Source organism: Globicephala melas, chromosome 5, assembly GCF_963455315.2.
Source record: "Globicephala melas chromosome 5, mGloMel1.2, whole genome shotgun sequence".
Lineage (NCBI taxonomy): Eukaryota > Metazoa > Chordata > Mammalia > Artiodactyla > Delphinidae > Globicephala > Globicephala melas.
In genome coordinates, this window is record NC_083318.1 from 72,350,885 (window position 1) to 72,375,064 (window position 24,180).

General features: G+C 45.2%; 1 protein-coding gene across 1 annotated transcript; it reads left to right on the top strand.

Moving 5' to 3' along the window:
- The first annotated feature begins 18,701 nt into the window (after positions 1-18,701).
- Positions 18,702-23,227, top strand: RASL11B (RAS like family 11 member B). The gene is made up of 4 exons (XM_030880533.2): positions 18,702-19,054; positions 19,667-19,723; positions 20,895-20,971; positions 21,763-23,227. Exons 1-4 carry the CDS (start codon positions 18,913-18,915, stop codon positions 22,231-22,233), a joined length of 747 nt encoding a protein of 248 aa, XP_030736393.1. The 5' UTR covers positions 18,702-18,912; the 3' UTR covers positions 22,234-23,227.
- The last annotated feature ends 953 nt before the right edge of the window (positions 23,228-24,180 follow it).

The window sequence follows — 24,180 nt, forward strand, 5'->3', positions numbered from 1 at the left end:
CTGGCTGGACCAGTTTATTATTAATTAATTAATTAATTAATTTTAGATCTTTAAATTTTACTCAGTTGAATTTTGTTCTTTTTTTCCCCCCCACACCTTTATTGGAGTATAAATGCTTTACAATGTTTTCTTAGTTTCTGCTGTATAACAAAGTGAATCAGCTATACGTGTACATATATCCCCATATCCTCTCCCTGTTGCGTCTCCCTCCCACCCTCCTTATCCCACCCCTCTAGGTGGTCACAAAGCACCGAGCTGATCTCCCTGTGCTGTGCGGCTGCTTCCCACTAGCTATCTATTTTACATTTGGTAGTGTATATATGTCAGTGCTACCCTCTCACTTCGTCCCAGCTTCCCCTTCCCTGTCCCCCATGCCCTCAAGTCCGTTCTCTACGTCTGCGTCTTTAGTCCTGCCCTGCCACTAGGTTCATCAGTACTGGTTTTTAAAATTCCATATATATGCGTTAGCATACGGTATTTGTTTTTCGGTTTCTGACTTACCTCACTCTGTATGACAGATTCTAGGTCCATCCACCTTACTACAAATAATTCAATTTCATTCCTTCTTATGGCTGAGTAATATTCCATTGTATATATGTGCCACATCTTCTTTATCCATTCATCTGTCGATAGACACTAGGTTGCTTCCATGTCCTGGCTATTGTAAATAGTGCTGCAATGAACATTGTGGTACATGTATCTTTTTGAATTATGGTTTTCTCAGGGTATATGCTCAGTAGTGGGATTGCTGGGTCATATAGTATTCTATTTTTAGTTTTTTAAGGAACCTCCATACTGTTCTCCATAGTGGCTGTATCAATCTACATTCTCACCAACAGTGCAAGGGGGTTCCCTTTTCTCCACACCCTCTCCAGCATTTATTGTTTGTAGATTTTTTGATGATAACCACAATGACCTCACTGTGGTCTTGATTTGCATTTCTCTAATGATTAATGATGTTGAGCATCTTTTCATGCATTTGTTGGTCATCTGTATGTCTTCTTTGGAGAAATGTCTATTCAGATCTTCTGCTCAGTTTTGGATTGGTTTGTTTGTTTTTGTGATATCGAGTTACATGAGCTGCTTGTATATTTTGGAGATTAATCCTTTGTCAGTTGCTTCATTTGCAAATATTTTCTCCCATTATGAGGGTTGTCTTTTCTTCTTGTGTATGGTTTCATTTGCTGTGCAAAAGCTTTGAAGTTTCATTAGGTCCCATTTGTTTATTTCAGTTTTTATTTCCATTTCTGTAGGAGGTGGGTCAGAAAGGATCTTGCTATGATTTATGTCATAGAGTGTTCTGCCTATGTTTTCCTCTAAGAGTTTGATAGTGTCTGGCCTTACATTTAGGTCTTTAATCCATTTTGAGTTTATTTTTGTGTATGGTGTTAGGGAGTGTTCTAATTTCATTCTTTTACTTGTAGCTGTCCAGTTTTCCCAGCACCACATCTTGAAGAGGCTATTTTTTGCCTCCTTTATCAAAGATAAGGTGACCATATGTGCGTGGGTTTATCTCTGGTCTTTCTATCTCATTCCATTAATCTATATTTCTGTTTTTGTGCTAGTACCATACTGTCTTGACTACTGTAGCTTTGTAGTATAGTCTGAAGTCAGGGAGCCTGGTTCCTCTGGCTCTGTTTTTCTTTCTCAAGATTGCTTTGGCTATTCAGGGTCCTTTGTGTTTCCATACAAATTGTAAAATTTCTTGTTCTAGTTCTGTGAAACATGCCATTGGTAATTTGATAGGGATTGCATTGAACCTGTAGATTGCTTTGGGTAGTATAGGCATTTTCACAATATTGATACTTCCAATCCAGGAGCATGGTATATCTCTCCATCTGTCTTTGATTTCTTGCATCAGTGTTTTATAGTTTTCTGAGTACAGGTCTTTTGTCTCCTTAGGTAGGTTTATTCCTAGGTATTTTATTCTTTTTGTTGCAATAGTAAATGAGATTGTTTCCTTAATTTCTCTTTCTCATCTTTTGTTGTTAGTGTATAGGAATGAAAGAGATTTCTGTGCATTAAATTTGTATCCTGCAACCTTACCAATTTCATTGATTAGTTCTAGTGTTTTCTGGTGGCATCTTTAGGATTTTCTATGTAGAGTGTCATGTCATTGGCAAACAGTGACAGTTTTACTTCTTCTTTTCCAATTTGTATTCCTTTTGTTTCTTTTTCTTCTCTGATTGCTGTGGCTAGGACTTCCAATACTACATTGAATAATAGTGGCAAGAGTGGACATCCTTGTCTTGCTGCTGATCTTAGAGGAAATGCTTTCAGTTGTTCACCATTGAGAATGATGTATGCTGTGGGTCTGTCATATATGGTTTTTATTATGTTGAGGTAGGTTCCCTCTATGCCTACTTTCTGGAGAGTTTTTATCATAAATGGGTGTTGAATTTTGTCAAAAGCTTTCTCTGCATCTATTGAGATGATCATATGGTTTTTACTCTTTAATTTGTTACTATCGTGTATCACATTGATTGTTTTGCATATACTGAAGCATCTTTGCATCCCTGGGATAAATCCCACTTGCTCATGGTGTATGATCCTTTTAATGTGCTGTTGGATTCTGTTTGCTAGTATTTTGTTGAGGAGTTCTGCATCTATGCTTATCAGTGATATTTGTCTATAATTTTCTTTTTTTGTGATATCTTTGTCTGGTTTTGGTATCAGGGTGATGGTGGCCTCATAGAATGAGGTTGAGTGTTCCTCCCTCCATGGTTTTTTGGAAGAATTTGAGAAAGATAGATGTTAACTCTTCTATAAATGTTTGATAGAATTTCCCTGTGAAGCCATCTGGTCCTGGACTTTTGTTTGTTGGAAGATTTTTAATTACAGTTTCAATTTCATTACCTGTGATTGGTCTGTTTATATTTTCTAATTCTTCCTGGTTCAATCTTGGAAGGTTGTACTTTTCCAAGAATTTGTCCATTTCTTCCAGGTTGTCCATTTTATTGGCATATAGTTGCTTGTAGTAGTCTCTTATGATCTTTTGTATTTCTGCGGTGTCAGTTGTAATCGCTCCTTTTTCATTTCTAATTTTATTGTTTTGAGTCCTCTCCCTTTTTTTCTTGATGAGTCTGGCTAAAGGTTTATCAATTTTGTTTAACTTCTCAAAGAACGAGCTTTTAGTTTTATTGAACTCTGCTACTGTTTTGTTTGTTTCTATTTCATTTATTTCTGCTCTGATCTTTATGATTTCTTTCCTTCTACTAATTTTGGGTTTTCTTTGTTCTCCTTTTTCTAGTTGCTCTAGGTGTAAGGTTAGATTGTTTATTTGAGATTATTCTTGTTTCTTGAGGTGAGCTTGAATTAATATGAACTTCCCTCTTAGAACTGCTTTTGCTGCGTCCCATAGGTTTTGGATCATCATGTTTTTGTTGTCACTTGTTTCTAGGTATTTTTTGATTTCCTCTTTGATTTCTTCAATGATCTCTTGGTTATTTAGCAGTGCACTGTTTAGCTTCCATATATTTATGTTTTTTACTGTTTTTTTCCTGTAACTGAATTCTAATCTCATAGCAGTGTGGTTGGAAAAGATGCTTGATACGATTTCAATTTTCTTAAATTTTCTAAGGTTTGATTTGTGACCCAAAATGTGATCTATTGTGGAGAATGTTCCGTGTGCACTTGAGAAGAAAGTGTATTCTTCCGCTTTTGGGTGGAATGTCCTAAAAATATCAATTAAGTCTATCTGGTCTATTGTGTCATTTAAAGCTTTTGTTTCCTTATTTATTTTCTGTCTGGGTGATCTGTCTATTGGTGTAAGTGGGGTGTTAAAGTCCCCCACTATTATTGTGTTACTGTTGATTTCCCCTTTTATGGCTGTTAGAATTTGCCTCATGTATTGAGCTGCTCCTATTTTGGGTGCAAAAATATTTATAATTGTTATGTTTTCTTCTTGAATTGATCCCTTGATCATTGTGTAGTGTCCTTCCTTATCTGTTGTAGCAGTCTTTATTTTAAATTCTATTTTAACTGATATGAGAATTGCTACTCCAGCTTTCTTGTGATTTCCATTTGCATGGAATATCTTTTTCCATCCCCTCACTTTCAGTCTGTATGTGTCCCTAGGTCTGAAGTGGGTTTCTTGTAGACAGCACAGATAAGGGTCTTGTTTTTGTATTCATTCAGCCAGTCTGTGTCTTTTGGTTGGAGAATTTAATCCATTTACATTCAAGGTGATTATCAATATGTATGTTCCTATTACCATTTTCTTAATTGATTTGGGTTTGTTTTTGTAGGTCTTTTTCTTCTCTTGTGTTTCCTGCTTAGAGAAGTTCCTTTAGCATTCGTTGTAAAGCTGGTTTGGTGTTGCTGAATTCTCGTAGCTTTTGCTTGTCTGTAAAGCTTTTGATTTCTCCATCAAATCTAAATGGGATCCTTGCTGGGTAGAGTAGTCTTGGTTGTACGTTTTTCTTTTTCATCACTTTAAATATGTCCTGCCACTCCCTTCTGGCTTGCAGAGTTTCTGCTGAAAGATCAGCTGTTAACCTAAAATAATAATAACCATAAAATAATGTATGTACTGTCTGATACATACCTCTTATCATTACTAATAATAATCCATCAAGTACTTTAGCATAATTTCAAGCATAATTTCAAGTATTCACATCCTCACCGGTCTTTGAGGTAGGGAGTATACAGTAATTCCTTTGATTAACCTAAGATCACATGGGAAGCAGGTGGTAGAGGTGGAACTTAGACCTGGAGACACAAACATCTCTACCCTCTGCCCATCCCATGATGCTTTGATTGTCCAGTGCATGTGGGCCAGTCATTGGACGTGAAAGCCCTTTGAGAAATGTCATCTAAATTCCATTTTTCTGTCTTCCAGAGAGACACACAAAATGCAAGCAAGAGAAGTAGAAAGCTCCCAAGGACTCTAGGGCAGTGTACCCTGGCCCAGGCAGGCCCTGTTCTACTTTAATGTCATGAGCAGGACCCATATGAGCCAAATAAGACCCCAGAAGAGACTGTTCCTTTACACATGGTGCGGGGCGGGGAGCATGAGTTGGAGTTCTGCTCTTTGACCTGCCTGGCATTCATCTCCTAACTGTAAGCAACCTGTTTTCACTCCTGGTCCCAGGGATCCAGTGGGGCTGATCTCACCTACTCTGCTCCAGGGCTGGGCACATAATCTACACCTGGCCAATCAGGATTTTCTATCCTCTTGGCCAAGATGACTGCCTTTGGGCTGGGAATGTAACCCAAGCCAGGCCAATGAGACTCAATCCTGGAACTTTTACTGGAGATACTGGGAAAGAGGTTTTTCCTTTGAGCTGAGAGTTGTGAGCTATGTGGCTGAGGTAAGCCTGGAGCTTCCAAGGACAACCACCTGGCCAGAGCCTGCCTGAGAACAAAGACAGGCAAGAGAGGAGAGGCTGGCCTGGGACCTGTGGACCTATGGACCTATGGATGGTATTGGAGCCTACGAGCCCAGCCATACTTGAACCCACCAAGTCTACCTGTGGATTTTCCAGTTACACAAGCCCAGAAATTCCACTGTGATCCTTAAGCCAGTTTGAATTGAGTTTCTGTCATTTTTATCTGCAGGAAGTATCCTGAATGCTTTGAAAAGAGAGATTCTTTTCCTATCTTCCCTAGATAAGATGACGACCACTCCACCAGCCTTGTTGTTCTTCTGCTCCTTAGCTGAGACCAGTTCTGCTCTCTCAGCTAAAGGCATCATGGCTTATTCTTCAGCATCACAGGCTGACACTGTGATGACCCCATCTCCAACAATGACCTCAGGACTGAGGGATTTCAGTTGGAATGGGAGACAGCTGTGAGCAGAGGCTTTCTATGGAAAAGACTCAGCCTTTCTATTGCTTTGCTGACTCAGGCTTTCTATGGAAATCTCTCTTCATCGTTTTAAGCAATTAGACATCAGCTGTGACATTAAGCCAGCTTCCCACTATATAAGCCATCAACATGACAGTAGTATCCACTTCCCCAAAGCCAGGGTTTCATTCATTTATTCCCTGCACTCACCAGATACCAGGCTTGTGACTGTTAGCTGATGTTCAGTAAATCACACAGCTGATGAGAAGGAAAAGTTGAAGTTTTGCAGAAACTAGGGCAGAGCAGTCCATAAATTTTTACTGACTTCACTTTTCTCACTCAAGTAAGTGTTTAATGAGGTAGAGAGAAAGGTATCATCACAGGTTTGGAATTATTCTCCGCCACTGGCCTTCCAGAGGGAGTAAAGCTATTTATTCCACAGCACAGGCTGGAGAATCAAACAATTTCAGGTGTCTGGTCTGTCTCCAGAGGGGCTGAATCTGTTTGTACTCATGCTGACCTTTCATCGTGGAAGGAAGGCAACCCCCTGGGGGCTTTGTAGAGGCTAGTTTGTAAATCTAGCATCTGTCTATAAATGTGCTTTAATTTTCACCTCTCCCTCTTTGGCACCTCTCCACCTGCAGCCTTCTTCAGATCTATTCTATTGGGAGGACAGGAATGAGTGGGCACAAATAAGAACTGGCCCAGTCCCTGGAGTCTGGCAGGATCTGGTTGGCTGGTTCCTATTCTTGGACTTGACCCTGAACCTAATACTTCTGCACCTACAGCAGTGCCTGACACATAATGGTCATGCAATCCAGGCTAAGTTGATGCACAGCTCCAAAGGCCCCATTCAGATTTATTCTACAAGGTGCTCCAGCGGTGCCATTTATACAGGAAACAATGTGAATGGGGCTCCCTGGAATTGGGCAACTCAACGACTGCACGCAATATATTGGGTGGGCCGAAACGTTTGTTCGTTGCCCGAACGTACTTTTTGGCCAATCCAATATTTTGCTGCTGAATAGACGAATGAATGGATGAATGCACTCCTGGTTGGTCACGCTTTGGCTTCTCTCCTTGAACACCCAAGGTTCTCCTTTCCACTACCTTGCCTTTACATTCTATTCACAGATCTTGACTGGATGGCATCAGCCTCTGGATGAATCCTGTTTCCATGCCAATCCGCTTTCCATTTAAGCAATTTGATTGTTTACTTTAGCTTCTGGACACGTTCTGCTCCAGCAACCAATTATTTAGGGTTCCGGGCCCTCACCATCCTCCTGCAGATTTGTGGTTCCCTTTACCCCCTCTCCCCTATCTCTCTTTCACTCCTGCTTGATCCTGCATGTGGACTTTTGCTCCTAGAATGTCAAGGCACCAGGGTCAGTGGTTTTAGCTTCTTTGTTTCTTGTAGAAAAACACATGTCAGAAATGGACAATCATTCAAGTCGGTCATTAAATTGTGGTCCATTTCTGACATTAACTATGGTCACAATGTTTCTTCTCTTATTTCCTTTGGTTCCTCAAACCCTACTGTGAGAGCAGCTCGTGCCTATTGGAACCTTGAGGTTCCCCACTAGGTTTGGGCACTAGCAAGTTCAAATACAAGTCTAAACGCCCTGGCTTCCAGCTTCTAAATCCTTCCATCATCTGGCAGCATCTTACTCATCCAACCCAAGTTCCCACTCAATCCTGGCACAATTCCTTCTGTTATTGCAGCCTTTTCCACCCCTCTCCAAGATGCCACATTCATTCCTCCTTCAAATGCACCCTCTCATCCAAATCGCACTCCTCCCTCAAAGTCCAGCTCAACTTCCAGCTCTTTTAAGAAGTCTCCTATGGCCACTCCAGCCCTATTGATCTTCCTCTTTCTCCTTAAGTACAATTGACACACTTTGTATGCATCACAATATATCATCCATTCCTTCCTCTGTAAATCTTGCCTTCCTAACTAGCCTATACATTCCCTGGGAGCAGGGATCATGCCAGATGATTTCATTGACCTTCACATGGCCTCACACACATGATAATGTAAGCAAATAAATTTGACTAATCCTACTTCATGGTTAAATACCTAATATTTCTGGTGTATCTTCTTTTATTTTTTATAAATTTATTTATCTTTTATTTTTGGCTGTGTTGGGTCTTTGTTGCTGCACACAGGCTTTCTCTAGTTGAGGCGAGCAGGGGCTACTCTTCGTCGCGGTGCGCGGGCTTCTCATTGCAGTGGCTTCTCTTGTTGCAGAGCACGGGCTCTAGGTGCACAGGCTTCAGCAGTTGTGGCGTGCGGGCTCAGCAGTTGTGGCTTGTGGGCTCTAGAGTGCAGGCTCAGTAGTTGTGGCTCACGGGCTTAGTTGCTCCATGGCATGTGGGATCTTCCTGGACCAGGGCTTGAACCTGTGTCCCCTGCACTGGCAGGCGGATTCTTAACCACTGTGCCAACATGGAAGTCCCCTACTTTTTAAACCATTTTAAAAGCACTGGCTTTTTCAACGTTTCAGCATCACGTTGATGAGGACAAGTGAACATACGTTTGCCAGGGCTGCAGAACAAACTAGAATACTCTCCTCTAAACCCCTGCTGGAGCCTGTTACCTATACATAATGGTCACATGGGAAGAACACACGAAGCAACCAAGGTTCTGCGGATGATTTAATGCTCAAGTGGGGCTGTGGCATTTGTCAACAGCCACCAGTGTTCAGCAAATGTGCTTCTGGTCACTGAGCACCGGGACTATTGTAAAGCATTATCTCTGCTCTGAATGGGGCTGATGTTATGTAATAGAAGGACAGAAGGTGGAAAAAGCAAAACACCAAGAAATAGATGAATGCCACTTTTCCTTTTTTAAAGCACCTTTCAGAGTACCTGGCTTATCGTTGGAGTTAAATTGAATTTCACTCCACCGACCCAGTTCTAAGTACACAGTCCCTCGGTACCTGGGAGGCCCCTCAGTTGCCCAAATCTGCCGATGCTCAAGTCTCTTATATAAAATATTGTATACAGTCTGGCTTCCTCTTCTGTGGGTTTTGCATCCCTGGGTATGGAGCGCTGACTGTGGTTTCTTTTTCAGGTCTTGAGACTTCTGGGCACAATGCAGAGGTGGTTGGATGGAATGCTTAAGTTAAGTTCAAGAAGTGATCGTCTTTCCTCTTCCCACCCTGGGAATAAGCTGCAAGTCTTCATTTTGTGCTCGCTTTTCCGATTAGCCAGTCCTCAACTTTCTATGCTCTGACCCTAAATTGACATGCTAACATCCTGATCACATCCCAGCCCTGTAGCTGTGGTCGGGTGCTCTTACCCTGGTGGGTTAGATGAGAAGCAATTTTCTAAAATATAAATGAGAAGTCATTTTTAACAACTGTAGCTCCTACCACACACACACACACACACACACACACACACACACACACACAGAGCTTGGGGCTCCAGTCTTTCCCCAACCTGCTGCTTTCTTCATCCTTGCATTTCATACATTCCTTTCCAAACATAAAGCTCCTCCACCTGCAAGTTGCATAGAAGATGAAAAAGCAAGAGGAAGGCTGAGGATAGAGGCACTTGGCCCTGGAGAGGCGGGACGGTAGAGCATCCTGAGAGGCAGGCGGCAGGCTGTGGGTGGTAGGGCTCTGGAGCCGGACTGTCTGGGTTCAAACATTGCCTTTCCCACTTCCCACCTGTATCATCTTGAACAAACCACTGAGCTTTTCTGGGTCTGTCTGTAAATAGCGGGACAACAGTATTAGCTGTGTCTTGTGTGTTTGTGGTGACAATTAACTGAGTCAATACATATGGAGCTCTTGGAATAGTGCCTGGGACATGGTATGTGCCTAATCGGTAGTATCATTGTCAGGGAAGGCACGTGAGTCCCCTCGGTACCAGGATAAGACCCACACGAGACAGCGAACAACAGGAAACAGTCCGACCTGTTCCTGCACAAAATCTGCTCTATTCATTCATTTTACTATTTACTGAGACCTAGTATGTGCAAGGCACAGAGAATACAGTCCCTGCCCTCGTGAGCTTACGGGCCAGCCTGTCTGTACCTGCACAGACTGGACGCTGGCTGTGCAGCATGGTGGCCAGCCCCCAGGAAGGTCCAGGAGTCCCTCCCCGTCACTCTCCCTCCTTGTCGACATCCTCCCCACGTAGATTCCAGAATCAGCCACCCATCCAAATCCCCGATAAACTCACCCCCTTGGTTCCCTGAGACGCCACACCCCTTCCTCTGCTTCTGCTTCCCTGAGCCACACCCTCCCTATTCCCATCTCATTTTAGCTGGTCCTCTGGTTCCCGAAGCATTTTCAGTGGATGTGACGTGCCTGTTCTGCTCTCCTTGCGCCGTCCTCACCATCGCCCTGTCGTTTCCTCGTCTTATCCCCCAGTTTGGGCCGTTGGCCTCAATTCTGCTTCCCAAGACACCAGCCGGCCAGCCACAGCACCCTCTCCATCTTCTGCCCCTGGCAGTGGCCTCCGACTGCAAAGCCATCCTCTTCGTTCGTCTCCTGGAATCAGTGAAAAGACTGAGCCAGTGCGTGGTGCAGCCCAGGAGCCTGCCTCACGTCCAGAGCCCTTCTCCATCTGTGTTCTCACGCCCACACTCCCTGTGCCCCCTCCGGTCCTGACTCCCCTGCCATCCCCGTCCACAGTTCTAGCTTCCCCAGGCTCTCTCCACTGCCTCTTTTCTCAGTGCTTAGAAAATGCACAGATTCTTTCATGTGTTGACTTTTTCACGACACCTAGAAGTGCCACATTTACCCTTCTAGGTTCTGGAGACGAAGCAACGAAGAACACAGCATCTCTACTCCTGTGGAGTTTACACTGCAGTGTACAGAGCTGGACCATAAACAAGCAAATAGTGTAGCGTGAAGGGTGAAGGATACGGCGAGTTGAAGCACAGCCCAGTGGTCCTGGGCCTGGGGCTGAACTGGGAAGGAGGGACGGAGGGACAGGGGGACAGGTCGTGCCATAGAAGGGCCTCCTGTGGGTCAGGCTATTTCATAATGATGAGGGAGAAGCTGCGAAGGGCTCCCTTAAGATGCCGCTTGGCCAATTGGAGGAATTTCTTGAGCCGGCTGCTGTCCAGCACAACTGTCTGGAAATTGTTCTCCACAATGTTCTTGGGCTGGGTGTGTGCTGTTACCTCAGGGAGCCTGCCACATTCTGCCCTAGAATCACAGCGGGTCTGGTTGATAAGCAGTGCACTAGCTCATCCAGAAGACATGGTTCCATCTGTTGCCTGCAGATAGGAAGAGAGGAATGCCTTGGCTCCTGGCTCTATCGGCTGTTATGGCAAATAAACATAAGAAAGGCTTCAGCCTGGCTCTTTTCACCCTATCTCCTCATCCAGGTCCAGGTAAGGAGGGATTTGGGAGAGGATTTGACTGAGCTGTTAATAGACGACTTCCCTACAATTGATCACGGGACAATCCAGGCTGGAAAAAGAACTCCACTTCATTTTCATAACGAAGATATAAAAGGATTAAACGTTTACCATTTACCAGGTACTTTCATGTGCCTAATCTCAATGGACATTCAACATATGTATGGCACAAAATCTGTTATAATTTATTTACCATTGAGCTAAATATATTTTTTTGTTAGAATGGGGGTACACATTCTTTGCAAAAAAGTTAAGTTGTTGTTGTTTGCTTTTAGAGCCAGTTAAGAATTGTCTCAAAATACACGGGAGTTTTCCTATCTTGAAAAACAGTTAAGATCCTGGAGCAGCTAACTTTACATTCCAAATGAATTAATAATGGACCTCACAGAACATTCCCAGCAGAGATGCCCCAGCATACCAAACTTCATGTTCCTCAGGCTTGGAATGTGTAATTCTTCTACAAGTTACTTTCTGCTATGTGCAGCTCTATTTTGGGACTAGGTTGCTTCTTTATATAGAAACCAGTACTCCTGTCAAATCAAGTGAGTACGTGAGTCATTTGTGCATTTCCTAAAAACGATCGCATCCAATTTTTCTCATCTGCTATCCATTTTCTTTTTCAATCAGAAGGGAGGTGCATTAACAATGCGGATGTCTTGGTGAAAATCCTAAACTCTCACAGAATGCCCTTAGAATGAAAATGCTTTTAGCAGTGACTGAATTTCATGCTTGTTAAAGAAATGATCACATCACCATTTCCACGTTCACAAACCAAGTAACTCACATATCTCTGCTACCTTGGGGCCCCATTTCTATAGTTCACACTACGACCCATGATATTTTAGATACTCCTGAATGCCCTGAGCCAGGGAGGCTGATGAGAGCTTAGAAAGGATTTGATGGTTCCTGTGATTTTTGAGAGCCGGACAAAGCAACGAGAATCAGTGGCTTTGGCCCCAAACAAGGTTTCATTCCACCATCCAGGTGATTCGGGCAATGGAGGGAAGTGAAGCTTGTTCTCTCATAACATAGGTGGATAGGTATGAAGTTTTGATTTCCTTTTAGCTTCGAACATTATGCTAAGGAGTTGAGGCTGTGAGGAGAGGCTTTGTCTTCTCTGCAAAGACAAATAAGGAGGCCTGAAGTGTCCTTAGGTGAACTTTCAAGCACCCCAAGGGAAAGTCGGAGGGCAAATATTAGATGTGTCCAATCTACAGAGGAATTTGGAACCAAAGATTCTGCTAAACAATTGGCTCAGTTGTCTGAATCTTTCTGAACCATTTCTGTTTGTGCATATCACCTGATCCCAGTAGCCCGTCAAGTGTCCCAAGAGCAATCATTTCTGGGGGACCGATACTTATTCCCCTCGGCTCCTTAGTCTTCTGTACAAGTGATGGGCTGGAGAGAGAAGCGGCAGGATCCTTGTATGCTTGAAGGGTTCTTTCCACTGGAGAAAAGAAGAAGAAATGATCTCAGAGAAAGTCAGCACTGTCTAGCTCCAATATTTTAAGACCTTTCATTTAATGACGAGAACTCCTAACCATGGCTTTATCAATAATGCAGTCCCGTCAGTTCCTAATGCTCAACGTTTTAAAAGCCTTTGGGAAAACGAGCCCTGTGAGTTTCCCTACTCTCCGTGAAAGCACAGTGAAAATTCACTAGCTGTTCCAAGTAATGTTTAAAACTTGAATATATTCTGAGTTCTTGCCACCAGATTACTTATCAAATAGGTCTTCTGTGTTGCCAGAAAAACGACTTCGGCTATTAAGACTTAAATCATTGAGAGGAGAAGAAAATCTCAGATTTTGCCCTGAATGAAAAGGAGAATTATTTCCACTTTTTCTTTTACCTTCAGTTTATATATTACATTGAAATAGAGAAAGAGGGTGGAGGAAACCTTCCAGAATAAGAAAGATAAAACCTGATAGAGTAGCAAGGGAATATAACTGTAGAACACTAGTCCTTCTTTCTCCCTGAGTGTGCAAAGGGAGGGGGGAGTGTGGGCCATTTGCTACCATAGAAACCGACCAAGGTATGCGGAGGGGAGGGAAGGCCCATTCGAGGAACTTAAAGATCTTACTTTTTTCAAAGTTAAAGTGTTCTGGTCAGTTGGTGATCTTTCTAATGGCAAGCGGTGTGTGTGTGTGTGTGTGTGTGTGTGTGTGTGTGTGTTGTGTTCTTTTTATTTGAGTTCCAATCTGCCTTCCCTCCTTTGCCTTTTGAACTTAGTGATTCTACCTTTCATTCCAGCCTCTACTAAAAAGAAGGTTGACAATATAAAAAAATCATCACATCCCCACTGTGTACCAGGCATAGCTCTCTGTAGCGGAATCCATAGAACTGCAAGACATCCGACACATGGTGCACAGAGCCATTGGGTGAAGACCTTCCATTACGCTTACTTCTATCTCTTTCTATTTCCACGCTTACAGAGCTCTTAGAAAATGAGCAGCTCTTTCATCCAGATGCTGCTTCTGAGCCATGGTTCTTTTTCATTTTTAAAATTGAATGATAAAAACTCTATCACAAGTCATCCTTAGTGAAGATGCAGGCGACGCATCTCCGGTGTTTCCTGTTCCTTTACATGTCCATGCATAGGCAAGCACCTTTCCTTTTCCCTTATCAGTCCTTTAGTCCTTTCCAAACTACTATGGAAGGCAAAGGAGCAATGGATCAGGTGTTTGGAAAGCTGGTGAGGATGCCAATGTCTGCCTTTCAGGAAGGGGGCTCTAGGAGAAAAGATAACAGCTCAGTATAAATGTGCTGCTGTGGATGGTGAGTACTTCCCATCACTGGAAGAATTCTAGATTAGGTTGGACAATCTCTTAGCAGGGATACTGCAGGAGAAAGTTGGACTAGATGCCCTTTCATATATATATATATATATATATATATATATATTTTTTTTTAATAGATTATTTTTCGAGCAGTTTTAGATTCACAGCAACATTGAGCAGAAGGTACAGACTTCCCATATGTAGCCCGTGCCCCGTCCCCCAGACACAGAGTCTCCCCCAGTTATCAACATCCCTCACCAGAGTGGTACATTTGTTTCAACTGATGAACTTACAGTGACACATCACCATCACCCAAAGCCCATAGTTTACATTAGGGTTCGTTCTTGGTGTTGTACATTCTATGGGTTTGGACAACTGTATAAAGACATGTAACCACCACTGTAGTATCATACAGAGTAGTTTCACTGCCCTAAAAAGCCTCTGTGTTTCACCTGTTCATCCCTCCATCCCTGGTCCCCATGGCAACCACTGATCTTTTTGCTCTTCTTAGTTTTGCCTTTTGGAGGATGTCATAAAGTTGGGATCATACAGTATGTAGCCTTTTCAGATTGGCTTCTTTTACTTAGTCATATGCATGTAAGCTTCCTCCATGGCTTTTTGTGGCTTGATAGCTCGTTTCTGTCTAGTGCTGAATATTCCATTGTCTGGATGGACTAATATCCTTTCAGTTGTGTGCGTATTTCTATAGATTGCAGGGTATGGCTGAGCTCAGATTTCTGAATGAGGGATGTTGCTGATGCTTGTGCAGAGACCACAATTGCACACAAACAGGGTGTGTGAAGCCGTGTTCAGTGCAGGTGACAGAGATCCAACTCAAACGAGCCTAATCTCGAAAGCAACTGTGTTGACCCCTGTAACTGGGAATTTCAAGGAGTGAGTCTGGATTTTGAGGTATGGCTGAATGCAGAGCTAGAAAAGATGCCATCAGGATCCTGCCTCTCTGCCTGTCAACTTTGCATTCTTGTGGGTTGGCTTCATTTTGAGGCAGACTTCCCCACATGGTGGCAGGATGGTTACCTGGAGCTCCAGGCTCACTTTCTACCAGCTGATTAACATCAGTGCAAATGAAGCACCCCTTCCCCCAGCAAAACTCTCAGGCAGGGGCTTCCCTGGTGGCGCAGTGGTTGACAGTCCGCCTGCCGATGCAGGGGACCCGGGTTTGTGCCCGGGTCCGGGAAGATCCCACATGCCGTGGAGCGGCTGGGCCCGTGAGCCATGGCTGCTGAGCCTGCGCGCTCTGCAACGGGAGAGGCCACGACAGTGAGAGGCCCGCGTAGCGCAAAAAACAAACAAACAAAACTCTCAGGGAGATATTTCACTGGCCCAGCCCTGAACGAATTCCCTGAGGCTTATTGGTATCTACTCCTGCAATTAGGGATTGGTATCACCCCATTTCCATCATCAGAGCAACATGAGAATGGGGCAGGGGAGTTTTCCAAAGGAAAATTGAGGTGCTCTCACTAAAGAATGGAAAACGATCTGAGCAAGTGACATCAGTAAATAATCCCTGTGCCAGGCTGTAGGAAAACAGTTCAAAAAAGCAGAGAGGGGTGTCAATACAGAGTACATAAAAGCAACAAAAACAGTGGTCTTGAACAGTGGTCTCAAAGCCATCAGTTGAAAAAGAATCTCATTATACTCTTTTATAATTGAAAATTAAATGTAAGGTAGGGCCCAAACTCTCCTTTGTTGGGCCCCTATGTTCTTTGGGATGCTGAGAAAAGTGTGGAGGAAATGGTGGGTTCACACCCACCTTCCTTTCCATTTCTAGTGTGTTAGGTTAACCAGAGGTGGGTGCCGAGAGAGAGAGAACAGTTTAACCACTATAGCATAGCATCACAGGAGACCATCTCATTGTGAACATCCCGGATATTTTCTGTGTTACTCATCCTTTTCAGATTTGGCTCTGTTTTTTTATAGGATATATGACCCTGAAGGAGTTTTAAAGCAAGACTTTGTTTCCTCATTTATAAAATGGAAGGGTGGTGAATTACAGATGGCCACAAATTCTTTGACATTACTCCCCTCTAAAGGTGGGATCTATGCCCCTTGCCCTTTAATCTGGGTGGGCTCTGGGACTGACCATCAGAATATAGCTGAAGTGATGCTGTGCCAGTTTCCATGCACTGGCCTTAAGAGATTGACAGCTCCCGCTTCCTTTCTTAGAATACTCCTTCTAAGGGAAGCCACCTGCCATGCTGGGAGGGGGCCTGAGCTAACCAAAGTGGGAGGCAGGCAGGGAGAGATACTGGCCAGTCCCAGCTGTTCCAGCCATTCCAACTGAAATGCAGACATGTCACTGAAGAAGGCATCTTGGACATCTAAAGCAGCAACAGAAAACTGCAACAGGAGGTAATGATGACACCTACCTCTTAGGAAGAGGTAAAAGGTAAAAGGAGATTTTTGTTTGCTGAATCCCTAGTCCACAGCCTGAAATAAAACAAGACTTCAATGTATATCAGTTCTCCTGCCCCTTCCCCTTCCTTTTTATTAATTCTATGAATTTCTTAGAAGGGGTAGCTCTCGTGTCGTCCACTGAGGCAGAGTGGCATGGAGGTGGGCTATTTGCTAGACGTTTGGAATTTGAAGAGATTTTCTCCATCTTTCTCTTCTTTCTTTCTTTTCTGTGTTCTTTAAAGCACAGCCAGATCTCTTAGACCTAAAATAAGAATACCAAATTCAGCCTTCGTGTTTCAGACGGAAGAATCACAGGCTTGGTACAGGCTCACGGTACTGAAAATCAAGCCCCAGAAGCTAAAATGATTCAAAGCAAAATTCCCCTTGACAACTTTCGTCATGTCTCTGTGTGTGGTGTGTGTGTGTAAAAAGCAGTTAAACAAAAACTTTAGACTACATAATTATTTTACCACATAAGCATGACAGAATTACAGGCTTTTTTTTCCTGGGGGGGGGGGCGTTGAAAAGTACATGGTTACCTGTAATTATAGTCTTGCTAAGTTTGATTTTATGGCAAAAAACATAGTGCATTTTTGCAATTTTTATGAAGAGCAAAATTCAAGTTTGATTTAAACCATGCAGAAAAACATAGTGCATTTTGGATATACTCTTTTCCCTTCTGACTCAAATGGCTGAATTTCTTTCATTCCTGTGACCTCCCCAGAAGTCAACCTTTTCTTGTGTTTATTAAGGTTGTGCACCTTGCTAATTATGTTGCCCATCCTAGAAGACTTGCTGCTGAGCCATTTGAGATTACTCTCCTATTTCGTCCTTGAATTCCTGCAAACATCTAAACCGTGATAGGCCCGAGGGTTCATCTCAACGTCTGAACTGGGTCTGCATCATAAATTCTGTCAAATACCTGGTCAATTAAGTCAAGGTTGCAAGGAGGAGTCAAACTAGATGCCTGGCATGTGTAGATAAGGGAATTGGTTTACTTTACTTTTACGTTTCAACCTTTAACGTGGGTGTGGACCCAGTGCCACAGTGTTTGCTGTCATTTGTCTTTAGGATAAAAGCCTCTGGAACATTTGGGGGCCCACCAGGTTAGGAGGGTGGGAAGGAGAGGGGGCGAGATGGAGGGAATGGGGAGGTGGTCAGCCTGAGTGTTTGGTGACATTTTACAGCAGTTCCAGCCACAGAATGTTGCTTGGATGGGGAATTCAGCCTACCACTGAAGATGCCTTTCTGTGGTGAGAATGTAAGGGGTGGAGCTTGGGATTTTATGAGCGCAAATTGGCATCAAGTCACTTAAGTAAACTTGCCATTCCTCATAACCAGAGACTAAGTGCAGACCCTTTCTGATATCTGCCTCCCAATCCAGTCAGTATCCAGAGACAGCTGGGATAACTGTTGCTTTCCTTTTCACAGCTCTTGGAGGAGGTGTGAGTGCGTGTGAGGCGCTAGAAAGCTTGTTCTATAATTACTTCTAGATTTGCCTCTGGGTATGCTGTACATGCACTCGACCATATGTGTGTTCACGTGAGCTTGTCAGAGGGTGAGTGATCCGCCACCCTGCCAACAAGAGCTAGAGCAAACTGGGTGACTTTATTTTCCCCCAAAGTTAAAGTCACATTTCAGGGGAGCAGGTACGGGGGTCTTTGTTACTGATTGCCACTGTAGCCAAATCTATGATCCAGGATGCCACTCCGCATGCACCCAAGTCAGTACAATCACGACCCAAATTAAGGAGACAGGCACGAAGCCGTGCAGCCAGACGGGCGACCCCGAGCGCTCACACCCTCGAGGCCCCGACCTCCGGGGCGCAGGTTCCCTGAGGGTGGGCGGAGCTGGCCGATCAGTCAGTTGGCTGCGGGGAGTGGACGGGCGGGCGGGCTGGGCATCCGGGCGGGTGCAGATGCCTGGGAATGCTAATGGGGGTCCGAGGCCGCGCTCTTCGGGGACGGCAGGCAGACAGGCCAAGAGGCATCCCCCCCAGCCGCCCCCAGACCGAGCCCCGCTTCCCGGAACCGAGGCGCCCCCAACCCCGCAGCCACAGCATGTGCCCCGTCCCGGCGCAGCGGAACCCCGGCCCGTGCCCGGCGCCGCCCTCCTGGGCGGCCGCCATTGGCTGCGCCGTCGGCTCCGGCCCACCCGTTGCCTCCTGTTGCCGGCTGCTCCATTTTCTCCGAGCCTCACGGGGCCCCGCACTGGTTTTGGGCGACCCCAGGGGCGTGGCGCGCGCGGAGCGGCGCCGGGGGCGGGGCCTCGCGCAGGGCGCCCAGGGATTGGCCGCGGGAAACAAGGGGTGGGGCCGGCCCCGGAGAAAACAGCGCGCGCGCAGCCCTGCTGCAGTCCCAGCCTGGAACCCGAGCCAGCCGGAGTCTCCCGCCGCGCCCGCTCCGGGGCTTTTTTTCTTTTTCCTTCTTTCTTTTTTTTTTAATACCGCGGAGGCCCCTGCCCGGTCCACCAGCCCGCTCCTGCGTAGCGCGAGCCTCTTCCTGTCTCGCAGGTCCTGTCCCGCGCGCTGAAGCCCCTGCCGAAGCGGCGATGCGCCTCATTCAGAACATGTGCACTATCGCCGAGTACCCCGCCCCGGGCAGCGTAGCCGCCGCCGATTGCTGCCTGGGGGCGGCGGGCCGCCGCCTGGTCAAGATCGCTGTGGTGGGCGCCAGTGGCGTGGGCAAGACAGGTGAGTCTTAGCGCTCCGGCGAGAACCCGCTTACCTCTGGGGCTGGAGTTGGGCGGCCCCCACTGAGAGTTGCGGTTAAACGAGGCGTGGGGGAGAGGTGGGAGCTGCAGCCGGATCGCCCACCCTCTCCTACTGATCCGCTGCCCCTCGGGAGGGACCTCAGCCATCTTCGTTTCCACTCTCCTCCTTCATCAGATGAGGGAAACAAACTGCTGATGGCCAGACGACCCCTCTACACCACCGACACAACTGGGATTCGAATTCTAGGGTTCTTGAGCCTCTGGCAGTCCCTGGCACAGAAAGGGGAGTTAGTTTACGTAACCTCTCCTGGAGATCTTTAAGGTTAGGAAAGACATTTGTCTGCGGGAAGGCTTAGGTGTGGCTCAGCCGGGCTCCGAGGATGGTGGTGGACCAAATGACCCATCCAGCTGGACAGAGCCATAATTCACGACGCCTTCCAGCCCCCTCCCCGTCGCTGCAGGGTAGGAATTTCACGTGGTGGTCGGCTGGCTTTCTCTGAGAGTTGCTTTTTAGGTTGGGGGAGGGGTGGAGACCAACCTAACTTCTTGTGCCAAGGTTAACTCTCTTTCCCTTCTCTTTTCTGACCTGCAGCTCTGGTGGTCCGGTTCCTCACCAAACGATTCATCGGTGACTATGAAAGAAATGCAGGTGAGGAAATGTATTTGAGGAAAATGCTGTCAGCTTGCACCAGTACTGCTGTTCCCTTTTTTTTTTTTCAGTGTCTACCAGGCAGGTTCCTTCAGAGTGACTGTCTGAGCACTGGGATCCTGCCACTTGCAACTTCCCTTGCCCCCGTCCCGTGCTCCCCCGCTTCCCATAACTGCCATCTGGCCTCATTCCATTCCAAGCCCATTCATCATTTTATCAAGTGCCTGAAAGTATTCCCCTTGGTATGTTTTAACTATAGGGACCCCAGTTGGAAGCACCCTTTGTACTCAAGAGCCTCTCCCTTCAAAACACTCCTGCAAAAGTCATAAAAAAAAAAAAAAAAAGATGGCCAGCTCCTCCCCCTACCCCTCGCCCTCTCTGCTGGCTGCCTTTCAGAGGTGACCTTTTAAAGCAAAGGCCAAAGGAGAGCAGTTGTAAACCTAAAGTTCTCTTTTCTTAACAAAGAAAAATAACTAAATGGTAAAATTTTAGGAGGAGAGTTCCTGAATAAATGATAGAACACTTTTTCAATCCCTGTGATTAAGAATGTCCACTGGGGAGGCTTAAGGACTTTCTACCTATGCTCTGTTAGCAAATTGTTTAATTCCTTAGACCATATGAAGTACCTACAGGGGATTATTTGGAACGCACTATATAAACCATCCCAAGATAAGGCATGGCAGCCTTGTGCTTTGATGTAGAGTCAGCTATGTTATGTTACACTTGTATTCCAACTGATTATGTTGGTTGTGAATTTACTAACAATATTTGCCCACCAAACCATTATATCTAATAGCTAGAATATAAATTTATGCCAAAGAGCGATAAGTACTAAAATAAAACAAATTCCACACATGCTGAACAAGAAAAATTTTTTTCACGGAAATTCTCTAAACATGGAACCTTCGTTTAAAATTCGACAGCTAAGGTTCCAAAAATGTACAAGCTTTGTCCTAGTTTTAATAAACCTGCTAAAATGGGGTTAAAATTGCAGTTGTTTAAAAAAAAAAATCTGAACTAAGCCCATTAAACAGAATAAACTACAGCATATTTTTGTGCATTGGTTCAGGTTATAATTTCTAAGTTAAAAAAATATCCCACCATGTTTTAAAAGTTGTACAAGAAGGAAGGACATAATCTTTTTTTTTTTTTTGAAATTTTGCCTTTATAGGTAATCTCTATACCAGACAAGTCCAAATAGAAGGTGAAACCCTGGCTATTCAGGTTCAAGACACTCCAGGTATTCAGGTGAGTATCTGAGATATGTGACTAGATCAAAGGGGAGTCTGCTTGGCCGTGGAATTGTTCGATTGTTTCCAAAGTACCTCTTGCTGAAGGAGGAGAGAGACTTGGGGAGTCACTAGGCTTTTATATGTTGTTTGACACTTCAGTTGTATCTGGCTGTTGGTCAGTCTTAGCCTGGCTTAATTTGGGAGACTTGGCTAAGGGGCAGAAATCTTCTCGTAGGAGGATTCTACCCAGCAGGAAAGACCAAACCAAACACACTTGGATTTGGCAAAATGCCCTTGCTATGGTTAAAAAGGTCAGTTTTTACATTTGTGTTTTTGGCATTAGAAATCAAACATCTAGGTATAGTCTCCAAACACTTGGAATCATTTTTATATGGTGGAAAGTTACGCTATAGACAAAGAGCCATGCACGCGTGTGTATTTTTTTTCTCCCCCTCTTGAACTGGGCAGTTATCCAGGTTTAAATGCTTCCAGCTCCTATCTTTACTTCCCCAGACTTACTGTCTAGCCAGTTAATTTCCCATTTTATGCAACTACAAAGTCTCTCTGCATGGAGTTCTCTGCAGGTCAATTTTCCACTCGAGTGTGGTGAGCTGCTCTGTTATTTATTCCAGCTCCGTGCAGCTGGATCAACATATTGTCGAGAAAGCTGAAGCGAGGGGGGGATAGAACTTGTTTACGGCCTGCAACCTGGTGTTCCCGCTAAGGGCTTTTTGAATTCTCTCTCCAGCTGAGCCAGGGCTCTCTCCGGCCCTCACCCTTCACCTTGCCGTCATCCCTCTCTTTCAGGTCCACGAGAACGGCCTGAGCTGCACCGAGCAGCTGAATAGATGCATCCGCTGGGCAGACGCTGTGGTGATCGTCTTCTCCATCACTGACTACAAGAGCTACGAACTCACCGGCCTGCTCCACCAGCACGTGCAGCAGCTGCACCCGGGCACTCGGCTGCCCGTGGTCGTCGTGGCCAACAAGGCCGACCTGCTGCACATCAGGCAGGTGGACCCTCAGCTTGGACTGCAGCTGGCCAGCATGCTGGGCTGCTCCTTCTACGAGGTGTCCGTCAGCGAGAACGACAACGACGTCTACAGCGCTTTCCACGTGCTGTGCAAGGAAGTGAGTCACAAACAGCAGCCCAGTGGCACGCCAGAGAAGCGACGGACCTCCCTCATCCCCAGGCCCAAGTCCCCCAACATGCAGGACCTGAAGAGGAGGTTCAAGCAAGCGCTCTCTGCCAAAGTCAGGACTGTCACCTCTGTCTGACGCCGAGCTGCTCGAGGGGCTTTGGTCTTCCCGGGAAGAGGCCCGAGGTTCTGCAGGAATGTTGGATGCTGGCCGTTATTCATGGTTCCAGGAAGGGCTGGAGCAGAGGGGCCAGGAGGGCCCATGGAACTGCTGCAGACGAGGAAGCGTTGTCCTGAGCAGGGGGATAGAACTGATGCAGCTTGAACGAGCCCACTGCCACCCTCCGAATACATGAAATGTCCTCCATGTCTTTTCCTCCGGAGTGGGGACGGGGCATGATCGCTGGGGATTTTGTTAACTACCTTGTAAATGACAGTCAGTTGTAATTTCAGCCAATATATTGATGTGATTTACGTTGGGAATGAAAGAATGGATTAAGCATTCACAGGCTTTCCTCTTTTTTTTTTCTTCTTTCTTTCTTTTCCTTTTTTTTTTTTTTCCCCTCCTCCCAAGAGGAAGAATTGCTTTTCTTACACGAGTATATGTGTCTCTGGAATACGCTTCCTTATAGAATGCCCTTCTAACCTGAAGGATACCCAGGTTTCTTTTTCTTTTAAAGAACCACCCCACTAAAAAGGGTGGAGTTTATGGGCCGAATGTTATATATACAGACGCGTGTAAGCTTATGGGCCTGCATCCTCCTGCCATGGGGTGAGTATGCTGAGTTGGGTACGTGTTGAGTGGTTGAGAACACAAACTCTTCAGCCCCAGACTTTGAGTAATTGTGAGACTGTATAATTTTTTTTTTTTTAATCGTTGCATCAGGTACAGAAAAACAAAGTGTGTCCATTTATTTTGGTCTGATTTGTGTAAACACAGCAATGACGCTGGGTTGTTTCTAGGCCTGGCCGAGTTGTGGCTTAACTACGGAAACACTATCTTAAAGCGAGTGAACAGATGCAGGGGTGACCGCCAAATCTCCTACACAGATGCACTTTAAAAAGCCACTCATGCTTTTGGCTTAAACTGTAATTAATTTATTTTATGTACAATAAAGCTCATTTTAAAAGAGGAGACGTCTGACTTGGTCTTAATTGAAACGTTCACCTTCTGTCCTTCAGACAAAGTATTACTCGGCACCTTGTACTTCTTGGGCACGTCGAGTCGGGCATGATACCTTCCTGGGGTGAGCACTTAAGTCTCACAACAAGCCACTGAAGCGCATTCTCTTCTTATCCCCATTTTACAGATGAGGAAACAGGCTTGAAAACAAGTTAAATAACTTGTCAAAGGCCCCGGCCTGCGAGAGTTGTAAATTGTAATTTGCTGCTTTCTAGTCAAGAGTATAGCACATCTCCTATTCATTTCCTTCCTGATCCTCCAGGTAAACCTAAGACAAATGTCTGGCCCTATATTTTATATTGATCAGAGATCGCTTGGCTAAGCCGTGAAGATCACGCTTCTACACAAGACCACTGTTTCTCCATAAGTGCTCTATTCGGCAAACCTTCCTTGGGTACGCTGCTTTCAGAAAGTGCACTCTGTTCTCATTTTGCAGAAGCTCGTAGCAGTTGATCCGGGGCTGTTCAGGAACCCCTCCCATGTAGCACCTGCCCCAGGTGATGTGCTAAAACTGCCAGGCCTCTCATCGGCTTCCATCCGAGCCTGGGAGACCTTTCATACAAGCTAAGTGAGTCACCACCTTTATGGGCAAATAGGCACACCTTATATTTGTGTAGTGCTTTCACACACCTGATCTCATTTAACCCTCAGGATAAACCAGTGGGGAGGGCGGGGGAGGTAATACGACCATTTTACAGATGAGAAAAACGCTCTGAGTTTCGAGTGATGTCCTCGAGTTCACACAAAGGGCATGAATCAAGTCTTCTGACTATATTCAGTTTTCTTAGTCCTTTATAATATTTCATATATGGGCCACTGCCACATATAGGGGGCCTTGGGACCAGGAGAAGCAGCCATAATGAATAGTTGAGGGCCTACTACGGAATGGTACCAGATTTTCAA

What these genes read in the sequence shown, in the direction of transcription:
- RASL11B (XM_030880533.2), top strand. Translation starts at nt 18,913, where the DNA reads ATGCGCCTCATTCAGAACATGTGCACTATCGCCGAGTACCCCGCCCCG. An exon ending in TGACTATGAAAGAAATGCAG is followed by an intron (nt 19,724 to 20,894) that starts GTGAGGAAATGT and finishes TTGCCTTTATAG; the next exon opens with GTAATCTCTATACCAGACAA. An exon ending in AAGACACTCCAGGTATTCAG is followed by an intron (nt 20,972 to 21,762) that starts GTGAGTATCTGA and finishes CCTCTCTTTCAG; the next exon opens with GTCCACGAGAACGGCCTGAG.